Source organism: Oncorhynchus kisutch, linkage group LG18, assembly GCF_002021735.2.
Source record: "Oncorhynchus kisutch isolate 150728-3 linkage group LG18, Okis_V2, whole genome shotgun sequence".
NCBI classification, from domain to species: domain Eukaryota; kingdom Metazoa; phylum Chordata; class Actinopteri; order Salmoniformes; family Salmonidae; genus Oncorhynchus; species Oncorhynchus kisutch.
The window spans coordinates 21,243,122-21,259,681 of NC_034191.2; the positions used below are offsets into that span (position 1 = coordinate 21,243,122).

At 44.7% G+C, this 16,560-nt stretch overlaps 1 protein-coding gene across 2 annotated transcripts in view; it reads right to left on the bottom strand.

The window, feature by feature from the left end:
• Positions 1 to 16,560, bottom strand: part of LOC109909234 (RNA-binding protein Musashi homolog 2-like) — a 322,173-nt gene that overhangs the window by 50,735 nt on the left and 254,878 nt on the right. For both annotated transcript variants that reach the window (XM_031795526.1, XM_031795527.1), the window contains exon 10: positions 12,278 to 12,352. In XM_031795526.1, coding sequence (XP_031651386.1) covers positions 12,278 to 12,352 — 75 coding nt within the window. The remainder of the gene's footprint in view (positions 1 to 12,277; positions 12,353 to 16,560) is intronic.

The following is a 16,560-nucleotide window of genomic DNA, read 5'->3' on the forward strand; positions in this document are numbered from 1 at the left end:
TCCCCCTCTCTCTCTCACAGCCCCCCTCTTCCTCTCTCCCTGTCCCTGTCCCCCTCTCTCTGCTCCCTTCTGTCTCCCTTTCTCTCTCTGTCCCCCTCTCTCTCTCACAGCCCCCCTCTTCCTCTCTCCCTGTCCCTGTCCCCCTCTCTCTGCTCCCTTCTGTCTCCCTTTCTCTCTCTGTCACCCTCTCTCTCTCACAGCCCCCCTCTTCCTCTCTCCCTGTCCCTGTCCCCCTCTCTCTGCTCCCTTCTGTCTCCCTTTCTCTCTCTGTCCCCCTCTCTCTCTCACAGCCCCCCTCTTCCTCTCTCCCTGTCCCTGTCCCCCTCTCTCTGCTCCCTTCTGTCTCCCTTTCTCTCTCTGTCCCCCTCTCTCTCTCACAGCCCCCCTCTTCCTCTCTCCCTGTCCCCCTCTCTCTGCTCCCTTCTGTCTCCCTTTCTCTCTCTGTCCCCCTCTCTCTCTCACAGCCCCCCTCTTCCTCTCTCCCTGTCCCTGTCCCCCTCTCTCTGCTCCCTTCTGTCTCCCTTTCTCTCTCTGTCCCCCTCTCTCTCTCACAGCCCCCCTCTTCCTCTCTCCCTGTCCCTATCCCCCTCTCTCTGCTCCCTTCTGTCTCCCTTTCTCTCTCTGTCCCCCTCTCTCAGTGGCGGACTGGGACAAGGAATAAGTTAACACATCCAAGCAGGAATGCATAAACCTAAACCAGTGATGTAATATATTTTGGGTTGACAATTAAACTATAGTTGCTGTAATTTACTGTCAAATAGGACTTTTTTTCAATAGAGATGAATTACACACATGAATTACACTAACCAGTGGCGACCCCTTATTCAGGGCAGGTGGGGCTCGTTTTGAATACCACATTTTCAGGGGGGGAAAAACATGCAAAACAGCCCCACCTGTTTTGCATGTTATTTAGCATTAATACGCGTCACATATCAGTTTGCAAAAATGTAGTAAAGCCGCATTGAGTAAGGCAGATCCAAAATGTAGGGGTTTCAGCCTAGCTCGGTGCTTTCTGTGGTGGTGGGGGAGCCAGGGGAAAATATGGAGCGTAGGTGTTGGTAATGTTCTCTAGTTGCGCCATGATAAGCTCAGTGTTCTGTCACTGGTGGAGACGGTACTGTATCTAGAAAATTCAAGCCCCTTGGGGGCTGCCATAGAGTTACATTAGAAGTGCCCATCCAGGAAGGCTCAAGGTCATTGGCCACAGATAAAATGACGTCAAATCACTTTATAACTACAGTAGCTTTGATTGGACTGACCATGACCAAATCATACTTTCAAAATCTTAACTAGCCGTCATCATCATTAATCAAGTCGAAAATCTACTGACAAATCCTTTTTAATCTTTGTCATATGAAGAGAAATAATGAAGATAAATTATAGATAAAACGTATCGGTGCTCATCGGCCATTGGACAGAAACATTACACAACAAGTTGGAAATAGCAAATTCAACAATGAGTGGTTCGGAAGGAATCAGTGACAGTGGCAAACTGCAAGCATTGCAAAACAATCACTAGCCTGCTATTCAGTGGAGTGGCTGTGTGGTCCCAAATCTGGGATTAAGTGTTTCTTTTCCAAGTTTAAAATAATAAACATTGACCATACTGTCAATGAACCATGATTTGCGCTGTGCTCAAAACAACTGTTAACTTTTTGGGGATGAATAGCATGCCCAGAGTGGACTGCCTCCTACTCTGTCCCAGATGCTAATATTTTTTATTTATTTAATTCACCTTTATTTAACCAGGTAGGCTAGTTGAGAACAAGTTCTCATTTGCAACTGCGACCTGGCCAAGATAAAGCATAGCAATTCGACACATACAACAACACAGAGTTACACATGGAATAAACAAAACATACAATCAATAATACAGTAGAACAAAATAAAACAAAAAGTCTATATACAGTGAGTGCAAAAGAGGTAAGTTAAGGAAATAAATAGGCCAGGGTGGCGAAGTAATTACAATATAGCAATTAAACACTGGAATGGTAGATCGGCAGAAGATGAATGTGCAGGTAGAGATACTGGGGTGCAAAATAGCAAAATAAATAAATAAATACCCGTATGGGGATGAGGTAGGTAGATAGATGGGCTGTTTACAGATGGGCTATGTACAGGTGCAGTGATCTGTAAGCTGCTCTGACAGCTGGTGCTTAAAGCTAGTGAGGGAGATGTGAGTCTCCAGCTTCAGAGATTTTTTCAATTCGTTCCAGTCATGGGCAGCAGAGAACTGGAAGGAAAGATGACCAAAGGAGGAATTGGCTTTGGGGGTGACCAGTGAGATATACCTGCTGGAGCACGTGCTACGAGTGGGTGCTGCTATGGTGACCAGTGAGCTGAGATAAGGCAGGGCTTTACCTAGCAGAGACTTGTAGATAACCTGTAGCCAGGGGGTTTGGTGACGAGTATGAAGCGAGGGCCAACCAACGAGAGAGTACAGGTCGCAATGGTGGGTAGTGTATGGAGCATTGGTGACAAAACGGATGACACTGCGATAGACTGCATCCAGTTTGTTGAGTAGAGTGTAGGAGGCTATTTTATAGATGACATCACCGAAGTCGAGGATCGGTAGGATGGTCAGTTTCATGAGGGTATGTTTGGCAGCATGAGTGAAGGATGCTTTGTTGCGATATAAGAAGCCAATTCTAGATTTAATTTTGGATTGGAGATGCTGCAGTGTAGCCTAGTTGTTAGAGCGTTGGGCTTGTAACCGGAAGGTTGTAAGTTCAAATCCCCGAGCTGACAAGGTACAAATCTGTCGTTCTGCCCCTGAACAGGCAGTTAACCCACTGTTCCTAGGCCGTCATTGAAAATAAGAATTTGTTCTTAACTGACTTGCCTGGTTAAATAAAGGTAACAATGTGAGTCTGGAAGGAGAGTTTACAGTCTAACCAGACATCCAGGTATTTGTAGTTGTCCACGTATTCTAAGTCAGAGCCGTCCAGAGTAGTGATGCTGGACGGGAGAGCAGGTGCGGGCAGTGATCGATTGAATAGCATGCATTTAGTTTTACTTGCGCTTAAGAGCAGTTGGAGGCCATGGAAGGAGAGTTGTATGGCATTGAAGCTCGTCTGGAGGTTAGTTAACACAGTGTCCAAGGAGGGGCCAGAAGTATACAGAATGGTGTCGTCTGCGTAGATGTGGATCAGAGAATCACCGGCAGCAAGAGCAACATCATTGATGTATACAGAAAAGAGAGTCGGCCCAAGAATTGAACCCTGTGGCACACCCATAGAGACTGTCAAAGGTCCGGACAACAGGCCCTCCGATTTGGCACACAACTCTATCAGAGAAGTAGTTGGTAAACCAGGCGAGGCAATCATTTGAGAAGCCAAGGCTGTCGAGTCTGCCAATAAGAATGTTGTGATTGACAGAGTCGAAAGCCTTGGCCAGGTTGATGAATACGGCTGCACAGTAATGTCTCTTATCGATGGCTGTTATGATGTCGTTTAGAACCTTGAGCGTGGCTGAGGTGCACCCATGACCAGCTCTGAAACCAGATTGCATAGCGGAGAAGGTATGGCGGGATTTGAAATGGTCAGTAATCTGTTTGTTAACTTGGCTTTCTAAGACCTTAGAAAGACAGGGTAGGATAGATATAGGTCTGTAGCAGTGATGGGTCTAGAGTGTCACCCTATTTGAAGAGGGGGATGACCGTGGCAGCTTTCCAATCTTTGGGAATCTCTAACAATACGAAAGAGAGGTTGAACAGGCTAGTAATAGGGGTTGCAACAATTTCGGCAGATCATTTTAGAAAGAGAGGGTCCAGATTGTCTAGCCCGGCTGATTTGTAGGGGTCCAGATTTTGCAGCTCTTTCAGAACATCGGCTATCTGGATTTGGGTAAAGGACAAATGGTGGGGGCTTTGGCGGGTTGCTGTGGAGGGTGCAACCGGCAGTTGACCGGGGTAGGGGTAGCCATGTGGAAAGCATGGCCAGCCGTAGAGAAATGCTTATTGAAATTCTCAATTATAGTGGATTTATCGGTGGTGACAGGGTTTCCTAGCCTCAGAGCAGTGGGCAGCTGGGAGGAGGTGCTCTTATTCTCCATGGACTTTACAATGTCCCAGAACTTTTTTGAGTTAGTACTACAGGGTGCAAATTTCTGTTTGAAAAAGCTTGCCTTAGCTTTTCTAACTGCCTGTGTATATTTGTTCCTAACTTCCCTGAAAAGTTGCATATCAAGGGGGCTATTCGATGCTAATGCATAACGCAGAACGAATATATGCATATTATTATTAGTATTGGATAGAAAACACTCTGAAGGTTCTAAAACTGTTTTAATGATGTCTGTGAGTATAACAGAACTCATATGGCAGGCGAAAACCTGAGAGAAATCCAACCAGGAAGTGTGATATCTGAGGTTTGTAGTTTTCAAAGCTTGGCCTACCGAATACACAGTGTCTATGGAGTCAAGTTGCACTTCCTACGGCTTCCACTAGATGTCAACCGTCTTTAGAAACTTGTTTCAGGCTTCTGTTATAAAGGAGGGGCTCATGAGACCTGTTTGAGTCAGTGGTCTGGGAGAGTGTCTCAGGCTCGTGACACGCGCTCCCGACAGAGTTAGCTCTTGTTCCAGTGCTTTTCTTCAGACATAGGAATTCTCCGGTTGGAAGCTTATTGATGTTTTATGTTAAAAACATCCTAAACATTGATTCCATACATCGTTTGACTTGTTTCTACGACCTGTAACGGAACTTTGAGTTTTTGTCTGGACGAAGTGCTCGCGCCTCATGAAGATGGATTACTGGGGTGAACACGCGAACAACAAGTGGCTATTTGGACATAAATTATGGACTTTATGGAACAAATCAGTCATTTATTGTCGAACTGGGATTCCTGGGAGTGCCTTCTGATGAAGATCATCAAAGGCAAGTGAATATTTATAGTGTTATTTCTAACTTCTGTTGACTCCAAAATGGCAGATATTTCTCTGGCTGGATTGGGCTCTGAGCGCCGTTGTCAGATTATGCTTTTTCCGTAAAGTTTTTTTGAAATCTGACACAGCGGTTGCATTAAGGAAAAGCCTATCTTTAATTCTGTGACTAACACTTGTATCTTTTATTAATGTTTATTATGAGTGTTTCTGCAAAATCACAGGATGTTTTGGAATCAAAACATTACCGCACGTAATGCGCCAATGTAAACTTCGATTTTTGGATATAAATATGCACATTATCGAACAAAACATACATGTATTGTGTAACATGATGTCCTATGAAGATCATCAAAGGTTAGTAATTCATTTGATCCATATTTCTGCTTTTTGTGACTCCTATCTCTGGCTGGAAAAATGGCTGTGTGTTTTTTTTCGACTTGGAGGTGATCTAACATAATCATATGTTGTGCTTTCGCTGTAAAGCATTTTTGAAATCGGACACGATGGGTAGCTTAACAAGAAGTTAATCTTTCATTTGCTGTATTGGACTTGTCAATGTGTGAAAGTTACATATTTCAAAAAATATTTTTGAATTTCGCATCTTTTCAGCGGAATGTTGTCAAGGGGTTCCGCTAGTGGAACGCCTGCCCTAGAAAGGTTAAGGTCTTAATCAAAATGACGGATTGTGTCTTATCCGCTTGTCGTCTCCTTATGCCATAGTTTATACATCTCAATTGTCAGTAGAAACCACATTTGTTTAAGCAAGTCAGCCATGGCAGTAAATGAGGCTGAATGATCTATTTCGCTGCCAGACAAGGCTCCTAAGATGTTAGGCTGCTGTTGGGACAGCTTTATGTAGGACCTAACAGTATGTGGCAGTGGTTGTCTACTATCCAATAGAGCACCAGAGTGGCAGTATCATAATACCCATACAACCTGGTGGTCAAACAGGGAAATTGTTTTTCCCATAAGGGCTGTGTTTCATGTAGGGTTACCCTGGTGTGACGTTTTGATAACCATGTAAATCTCTCTTGGGCAAGGTGACTTTTATCAATATATTTGGATGTATTTATTCTCAGATTCGAACATTAGACATCATGCAAAACTACAAATTCCTGCAAGCTCCTGCACGTCATCTCTACCTGACACCTTCGCTAACAGGTATTGTGTCAATTTAAAACTTGCACAAGACAGTTCACAGAATTGACCATTTAAAGAAATGTTGACCATTTATGCATTACTACATTTAGCTAACATTAGATAGTTAATCCAGAGAGTTTTATCTTTGCCTTGATTCGGCAGTCTCGTCCAGATCATCATTGAATTTATAGCTCTTTATGTTAGCCACATTAGCAGCTAATTAGCATTTAATTTTTGAGGAGTTTATACAGGCAAATATATTGATAAAAGGCCCCTTGTCCTAGATAGATTTACCTGGTTCTAAAAAAAAACTACATAAAACACAGCCCTTATTTTACATATTTCTAAAATCCCCTATGGGAAAATGAATGGTGGAAAAACAATTGCAACCATTTCCCTGTTTGACCGCTAGGTTTTATGGGTATTATGACTCATACTGTTGTACTCCATGAAGCCTATGCCCTCGCAATTGTCAGTGAGTATTTCCTCTCCATATCTCAAAGCCATATCAAATAACTTGGTTGTAAAATAGTTGCTATTGAGCTGAATACTGAGAGTTGAGAAATAAAAATATAACTGCAGAAAGTTGAGACCCTCCTCTCTTCAACAGGGACAAAGGGACGAAGCTTACAAAGCTGTGTTTTTCCAGCAATTTCATTTTGAAATTTTATACGATCAGAACATATTTTTCTCTCAAACGCATGGGGGGAGAGGAGAGTGGCTTGCTCATCATAGCAGCAGGCCCCAGCGAGGCCACAGGCCCAGCGGCAGGCAGACACTTTCATTACAGGAATCATGAGGATTACGCACTTCACTGTTTGACCAAATCAAGGTTTTAGCCTCTGAAAAGGTTTTGAGTGAGGTGACAATGAAGAATGTGCTATTTCTACATTAATATGCTCCTTTCTGTTGTTTACCATCTATGATCCTGGCTGTCTACATGATGACAGAGTCAGAGCAAGTCTCTTTGTTGATGCCGCATTTGTTGACCTTGAATGTGAGTTTGCATGACCTCGGCTCAGCCTATCAGAAAACCGGGCCGTAGCCCATTAATAAGCCAAAGGCTATTTATAGATTAGTATAACAAAGAAATTGCACAATCTTAACAGGCCCATGGGCAGCCGGACATGTCACCTTTTTTATTGTTTCCTTTCTATTTTAAAAATATATTTTGTGTCAATTTCAACCAGCCCACCAACCAAAAAATGGTCCAGTCCATCTGACATTTGCCAGAATTGTCAGATTGCAAATCTGCCCTGCTCTCTCGCTTTCTCCCTTCCTCTCTCTCAGCTTCCCTTTTTCTTCTTTCTCCCATCCCTTCATCTCCCTCCATCCCTCTTTCCCTCTCTGTCCATCCTAGTGATTTGTGGCAGACAGACAGACCTGGTAGTTATTAAACAGAGCTCTGCAGGTATAACACTCTCCTGGTGGGCAGGCTGGAGAGCACAGAGAAACAAAGGGGAAACAAAGGTGTTTTATTTGTCTTGTTTGCATGGTTTCTATGTCCCTTAGCCCCAGCGGGTAGCTGTTCAAATTCAGGCTGTGGGGCCCCGGGCGTGTGTGTATGTGTGCATGTGTGGGCGTTGCATGTGTGTGTGTTTGAGGGTGAGGGGGTTAAACCTCTTGACGGTCCCCCTTTTCGTTTGCATAAGTGATTAGGCTCTAATCAAAAGCGAAGCATCAATTCCCTTCCCCCTTAAAGGAGAGTCAGGTAAATGGAGGAGAGGAGCGAGGGATGAGGCAGCTTTATTACACAGCCATGGCACAGGAAGTGCTCTAAGAGGCTGTGACCTTGGCATTCACCATCAGCGCCGCCGCATCCTTCAGCTCTCATCAGCAGCAGAGACGTCAGATGCCAGAAATGGGGGGTGACAATAACAACTAGACGCTAGGCTGCTGTGAAAGCGAGAGGAGAGAGAGTCTCTATAGACAGAGACGTCGTGATATTCACCACGCCCATTTGAACCAGTAGTGAAATAGAAACGTTATTGCCACATCATGGAATAGCACTAAAATGGCTGTTTTCCTAGAACTGTGACAGTCAAAGGGGGAATGGACAAATAAAATACAAAAAGGCACGCAGCACGAACTGTAAACACTGTTGTCTCAACATCCTTATTGTTGTTTTAGCAATGTGCACACATATTTACAATAGCCATAACGCAGCAAACATTCTACCAAAGAACCAGATGTTCCATGCCAATATGAGACACACTGTAATGGAGACGTGTGAGATAAAAATAGGCCTTGGTAAAATGACATCACTCGCGCGCACACACACACACCTCCATTTGACCTCCTCTGAAGCGTTGTCCCCTCTGAGGATTGCGGGCAGTGCTTCTCCTCTCCTTTCAACAGTCCATTTTTAACCTCCCAAGCAGAGTGAGCTTTATGCTAAACCCCCAACGCTACAAGGAGGGAAAAAAGGCTTTTCACCTTACATGTCCAACACCAAGGTCGTTTGGCACTACAGTATCTGAAAATCACAGGGAGAAAAAAAAGGGCCACATTGTGCCTGGTACTGAGGCAAGATCATTTTACAGAGTGCGCCAGGGGATTAAAGGAAGGCAGTAAAGTTAACCTTGGAGCAATCAGACCTCCTCTCTACCTTCAACTAGTGCCAACATGGAAGCAGGGCTGGGGCTGGCAAACGTAACACAGTGCCTGTTTACTAGCCAAGCCAAGGCCTGGACTGACGACAGATAGCACTAGATCTGCTGGGGTCCCTCCACACAGGAAACAGCTAGAGGCTTTGTTCTTGCTTTTTGTCTTTTCATTTGATTTTTAATCTGTGTGAGGAGGTGGAGGAGAAGCAGGGAGGGGAAGAGGAGGAGGGAGGAAGAGGAGGAAGAATTGTCTATGTCATCACCATGGAAGGCATGTGTATGGCCTGTATGGATTAGAGAAAGCTAACTTGGCATTTCATCCTCTCATTCATGCAATGAAAACTCAAATTCAAGGCATATAGTATGACATGCGTACAGGTTCCGATGTGTACACAGTAGAGAATCGCCTGGAGGAATTATATGTTTTAATGGTGGTGTCATACATTCGGTTTGAGTAAAATAAAATGTTACTGTTTAAATTATTATTATTTATTTGAAAATATATTTTGTGTGGGGTTGGGGAAACTAACTCACTATACTTTAAAATGACTAAAACCAAAGGGAAAATGTGCAGTAATGATAATGGACCTACATTCATACAGTTTGACTGTCCAGCTGCTAAGAATCACTGAAATGAAAGACAGTCAAAGATCATTGAACATTCCCAAAAATATAGCAGAATTATTTTTGCAAATTTTGACGCAGACTAAATATAAGTGCAGCCCTCCGGACCTGGTCTAAATATAAGACATTGTCAGTGCATCCCTCCAGACCTGGTCTAAATATAAGACATTGTCAGTGCAGCCCTCCAGACCTGGTCTAAATATAAGACATTGTCAGTGCAGCCCTCCAGACCTGGTTGAAGACCGAATGCATCCCCCAGGGCACCTTTGTCCCTTTCCCCTGGTATAGTAACAGCACTGGATGATTTCTCCAGTACCTCACCAATTTACACCCATTCATTATTCATTCCCTTTATTAATCTGTGTCCTTCTGAATGTGGACGTTTGTTTGCGACTCCGTTTGATACGTATTCACACTGATGCTGGGGAGTACACCGAGATGCTCTGACTATAGAGACAACAAACCTGCTGAAATACTGTACTGATGTTCTCCACTCCACACTCAACCGACGTTTGACACTGCTCACAGATGCAGTGGGTTCTTGTATCTTTGTATGAGCATGGGGCTAAGGCCCCAAGAACAACAGCCAGAGACTGCAAACAAAATGTAACATTTCAGACAATTGAAGTTAAATCACCAAAAAACCCAGCAAAGCCCCTACATTGTCATCATTACTAGAGTACACTGGTGTTTCATATCTAAATAAACATTACCTGACTGCTATTTGAAAGACACAGTAGGTTCTAAATATTAAATTGACCATCCACAAGAAAAACACATACTCACTGAAGCACTGCTAGGTCCCCTCCTGTATATCTGTATATGAATGCCCCTCCTGTATATGTATATATGAATGCCCCTCCTGTATATGTGTATATCAATGCCCCTCCTGTATATGTATATATGAATGCCCCTCCTGTATATGTGTATATGAATGCCCCTCCTGTATATGTATATATGAATGCCCCTCCTGTATATGTGTATATGAATGCCCCTCCTGTATATGTGTATATGAATGCCCATCCTGTATATGTATATATGAATACCCCTCCTGTATATGTGTATATGAATGCCCCTCCTGTATATCTGTATATGAATGCCCCTCCTGTATATGAATATCCCTCCTGTATATCTGTATATGAATGCCCCTCCTGTATATGAATGCCCCTCCTGTATATGTGTATATGAATACCCCTCCTGTATATCTGTATATGAATGCCCCTCCTGTATATGAATGCCCCTCCTGTATATGTATATATGAATGCCCCTCCTGTATATGTGTATATGAATGCCCCTCCTGTATATCTGTATATGATTGCCCTTCCTGTATATGAATACCCCTCCTGAATATGAATGCCCCTCCTGTATAAGTGTATATGAAGACCCCTCCTGTATATGTGTATATGAATTCCCTGCGGGCTGGATAATCGTGGAGCATCTCGTCATGGCAGTCCCTAGCATGGTGACAGTCACTCTCTCCCTCTGGCAACATTCCAAGCTGGGTATACTGATGCCAGGTGGCAGAGAGAACACAGGTCACTCATAACATGTTGAAATAAGGCGTGAAATCAAGCTCTAACATTTTCCATTGTAGAGGTCTTTAGAGGAGAGTGAATGGTGACATAATTGCATAATGTTACCTTAACAAATCACATTTGGACGATTGGATTTTTCCACAGTATAATAACTGGCAGAGTGATGATGCGGTGAGTGAGAGTGGGTGCCAGGACGGAATTCATCCCTTACTGAAGCCATTTGGGTTACAGAGAGTGACATGGCATTACAACATAACATAATCATCTTCAGGAACCCAGCTGAGATCAGAGAGAGAACAGTGTGTGTGTGTGTGTGTGTGTGTGTGTGTGTGTGTGTGTGTGTGTGTGTGTGTGTGTGTGTGTGTGTGTGTGTGTGTGTGTGTGTGTGTGTGTGTGTGTGTGTGTATATGTATATATGAATGCCCCTCCTGTATATGTGTATATGAATGCCCCTCCTGTATATGTATATATGAATGCCCCTCCTGTATATGTGTATATGAATGCCCCTCCTGTATATGTGTATATGAATGCCCCTCCTGTATATGTATATATGAATGCCCCTCCTGTATATGTGTATATGAATGCCCCTCCTGTATATCTGTATATGAATGCCCCTCCTGTATATGAATACCCCTCCTGTATATCTGTATATGAATGCCCCTCCTGTATATGAATGCCCCTCCTGTATATGTATATATGAATGCCCCTCCTGTATATGTGTATATGAATGCCCCTCCTGTATATCTGTATATGAATACCCCTCCTGTATATGAATACCCCTCCTGTATATGAATGCCCCTCCTGAATATGAATGCCCCTCCTGTATAAGTGTATATGAAGACCCCTCCTGTATATGTGTATATGAATTCCCTGCGGGCTGGATAATCGTGGAGCATCTCGTCATGGCAGTCCCTAGCATGGTGACAGTCACTCTCTCCCTCTGGCAACATTCCAAGCTGGGTATACTGATGCCAGGTGGCAGAGAGAACACAGGTCACTCATAACATGTTGAAATAAGGCGTGAAATCAAGCTCTAACATTTTCCATTGTAGAGGTCTTTAGAGGAGAGTGAATGGTGACATAATTGCATAATGTTACCTTAACAAATCACATTTGGACGATTGGATTTTTCCACAGTATAATAACTGGCAGAGTGATGATGCGGTGGGTGAGAGTGGGTGCCAGGACGGAATTCATCCCTTACTGAAGCCATTTGGGTTACAGAGAGTGACATGGCATTACAACATAACATAATCATCTTCAGGAACCCAGCTGAGATCAGAGAGAGAACAGTGTGTGTGTGTGTGTGTGTGTGTGTGTGTGTGTGTGTGTGTGTGTGTGTGTGTGTGTGTGTGTGTGTGTGTGTCTGTGTGTGTGTAAGAGGAGGGAGGCAGGGAGTGGGATGTGTGTTTGTGAGCCAACAGGGGGTCCATTACCTCACCCCAGCAGGCAGGCAGAAAAGCACACAGTGCCTAACAAGATGGAACTTACCAGGGAATTGGTAGCTGTAACTCGGGGCAAAACCAGTGTATCCACGGCCGTACGTTGCTACAATGTTTGGGTAACCTAGGAGAAGGGGGGACAATCAGGAGTTGTGTTAAACCATCTTGGCCTCCTATCACTTTACACACACACACGTGTCTGCAAGAACACGCACAGACATTAACACACAGCTTTGCAGGCACTCATGCACACTCTCAGTCATATTCCAGACATACAGATGTACACATTAACACATACACTAATTCTCTCCTCCGTGGCTCTGCTGTCTGCAAACGTTAGGCTACAATGAATTATACAGCTACATGAATACACTAGAACACAGCTACACAGGTCTGCATAATGAAACACACGCACACACACACACACACACACACACACACACACACACACACACACACACACACACACACACACACACACACACACACACACACACACACACACACACACACACACACACACACACACACACACACACACACACACACACACACACACACACAGCCCTGCTGCTGGTGCTAGATTGCAGATGAGTCATGAGGCTCAGTTTGAGATGATGAGCATCAGAAGTGTTCCAGTCTCAGCCTGTCATGCTCTCCAGCCTCCTCCTCCCTAGCCTGTCATGCTCTCCAGCCTCCTCCTCCCCAGCCTGTCATGCTCTCCAGCCTCCTCCTCCCTAGTCTGTCATGCTCTCCAGCCTCCTCCTCCCCAGCCTGTCATGCTCTCCAGCCTCCTCCTCCCCAGCCCGTCATGCTCTCCTGCCTCCTCCTCCCTAGCCTGGCATGCTCTCCAGACTCCTCCTCCCCGGCCTGTCATGCTCTCCAGCCTCCTCCTCCCCAGCATGTCATGCTCTCCAGCCTCCTCCTCCCCAGCCTGCCAGACTCCTCTTCCTCCCCAGAGGCTCCCAGACGACCCCTCGTCGGCTCCCAGGGTTACATGGCAACAGGATGTCTGGATCTGTCCAGGTTTTTTGTCACCTGTACACTGTCATTGATGGATAACCTTTCTATTAGAGCCCCGGCTAATCGATCATGAACGACACGGCGCTGCAAGACAATGAGTGGATGAGATTTGTGCAAGGACATTATGGATTAGAGAGTGTTTCTGATATGTGAGGCTACCTTGGTGCGCTGGGCGGGCCGTAATATCCGCTGAGATACCACAGAACAGGCAAGAGGAAATACGATGGCGTGATTGTAAAAAGTCACTCCAAAAGTGGCAAAAAAGAAACTGCTATTTGAGTCGGCTATTTGGGAATATACTTGGAATATGTTAAGTTGTGCCATATTTGCTGAGGCAGAAATTTTTTATGATGATAGTTCAGAAGTGCTCCTTTAGCTCCCAAAGTCTCCTATTTCTTAGCTTCCGATAGAGCCGTGACTGTTTCAAGGGTGTGTGTGTGTGTGTGTGTGTGTGTGTGTGTGTGTGTGTGTGTGTGTGTGTGTGTGTGTGTGTGTGTGTGTGTGTGTGTGTGTGTGTGTGTGTGTGTGTGTGTGTGTGTGTGTGTGTGTGTGTGTGTGTGTGTGTGTGTGTGTGTGTTAAAAAAAACACCACATCAGCAGTGTTTGCATTGTTGGATCCGTTGGAGCACATCCTGGTCACAGTGGAAGATAAGAGGGAAATAAAGTGGGATGGGACCCAACACACATGCTGCTCTTGTATGGTTGCCAGATTGGAGGCAGGAGCTGTCACAGTCCAACTGAGTCTCAATGGACACTTGAAGGCAGATGAGCTGTTGTTTAAATCCTGCTACAGTGCCCTATCTCTGCTCACAAACAACAACAGCAGTTTACTTGCACATTTTGTGCGTGTATGTGTGCATGCGTTTGTGTGTGAGAGAAACAGAGAGAGAGAAACAGAGAGAACAGAGAGAGAGAAACAGAGAGAGAGAAGGAAGTAAATGCAATATAGTGGTTCCTACTGGGTTCTGACACACTAGACTCGATAACATTTATAATCACACAGGTCATACAGCTCAAGCTGAGTGACCTCATTTCCTCCATCCAGACCTGGTTTCCTTCTCACTGGCCTAGAGAGATACTGGACTCTATGAAATGAGCACTTACTGATCACACTGAGCTTCTGACAACATGTATATATATATATACACATCTGTCTACATATTACACTGATATCGGTTCTACCTCAAACTGTGTGGACCAGGTTTGGTAGCCATACACTGAATGTGAGCTATTCATTTATTTGTGTGGATATTTAAAGATGTCTATTAAGCTTTTTTGACTAGCAACTGCAACTTAATTCTTACAAATGATGTGTCGTTTAACTGTGTGAGCAGGGCTAAATGAGCAGTTCTTTTAACTGTGTGAGCAGGGCTAAATGAGCAGTTCTTTTAACTGTGGAATGCTATGCAATGTTAACAGACCGTAGCCTCTAAACTAACGTCAGGACTACGTCAGGACTACGTCAGTATCCATGCACTGTTTATTTCTCCTCTTAAAGAGGAGTAAATGCCAGAGGCTAAATATACATGACATGGGCTTTTCCTCTGACATGTAAAGAGGTTGCAGAGAAAGAGAATGTGTGTGTTTGGTGGGGCTCTATTGACAGTGTGAGATTAACACAGAAGCAAGCCAGCACCTCGGGGTTGGAGTGTGTGTGTGTGTGTCTGTGTTGCTGGTAGCCATGCCTCGTCAGCAAAACAAACAACAGCCCAGCTAGGGCTGTGGTGGTCATGACATTTTGTCAGCCGGTAACTGTCGTGCAGCCTCAAGGTCTGTGCTCAACTCAGCCTATCAGTGCTTGCTGTTGTCTGCAAGAACATGCACAGACATTAACACACAGATTTGCAGGCACTCATGCACACTCTCAGTCATATTCCAGACATACAGATGTACACATTAACACATACACTAATTCTCTCCTCCGTGGCTCTGCTGTCTGCAAACGTTAGGCTACAATGAATTATACAGCTACATGAATACACTAGAACACAGCTACACAGGTCTGCATAATGAAACACGCGCACACACACACACACACACACACACACACACACACACACACACACACACACACACACACACACACACACACACACACACACACACACACACACACACACACACACACACACACACACACACACACTCCACCCTTTAAATGAACACATATTTACTCCTCAGGCATCACATCCTTGTTGTGCATATTGTAAAGCAACAATGATGAACTGGGAGACATAGGAATCTGTCTCACAGACATTTTTCCAGGTGGAAAAAACATTGTCTTTGCACATCAATAGAGTTTGGCTGATATGAGAGGAGTGTGTGTGTGTGTATGTGCACTTCGCCCTGCCTAGCAGGTGAGAGGATCACAGTGTGCTTCTGCTTTCCTCCAAGAGGCGGAGCTAGGCTAGACAAAGACATCCAGACAAGAGGGGATGGAGACATGGAAACAGGGGGATCGGGGGAGAGGGGGGGTCTGGCTGTCGAGACGAGGCATGGCGGTGGCCAACAAGACCGTGCGTCGACACATGCACGCACACACACACACAGGAGATAGGAAGTGATTGGTCTGACATGTTTTCTGGCTCCTCTCCTCCGTCTCTCCCGTCTTCCTCTCGGTGTATACCTCAGTAAATAAAGGCTGGCCCCACTAGCTGCCGCAGAGCCTCAGGGCCTGTGTATTAATATGCATACTAATGCCCTTGTTTATGGCCCAACAGTTCAGATTCACTTTAAAATCAATTATGCATCTGGTAAAGCCACACTCTGTACAGGGCTTTAAATGTGTATTAATTTTAGCAAACATACATGCAGGCCCTAACACAATAAAGATAAATGGCTCGATTAGGTGTGGTAAACAAAGCGAACAGGGTGGGGGTTGGGGGAGGGGGGGGGTGTTAATGAGATTTTGGCAAGTAAGGAATTAGGGTTCCTTAAATAATGAGCCTTGTTGATTTTTGTATGCAAATTAGCGAACAGAATGTTTCGCTGTCCTGCTTTTCCAATTTCATTTAGATAAGGAGTTTCAGTTCATACTCCCTCTCTCTCCAACCTCTCCTTCACTGCTCCTCACACATCTCTCCATCCTCTCCTTCACTGCTTCTCACACATCTCTCCATCCTCTCCTTCACTGCTTCTCACACATTTCTCCATCCTCTCCTTCACTGCTTCTCACACATCTCTCCATCCTCTCCTTCACTGCTCCTCACACATCTCTCCATCCTCTCCTTCACTGCTCCTCACACATCTCTCCATCCTCTCCTTCACTGCTCCTCACACATCTCTCCATCCTCTCCTTCACTGCTCCTC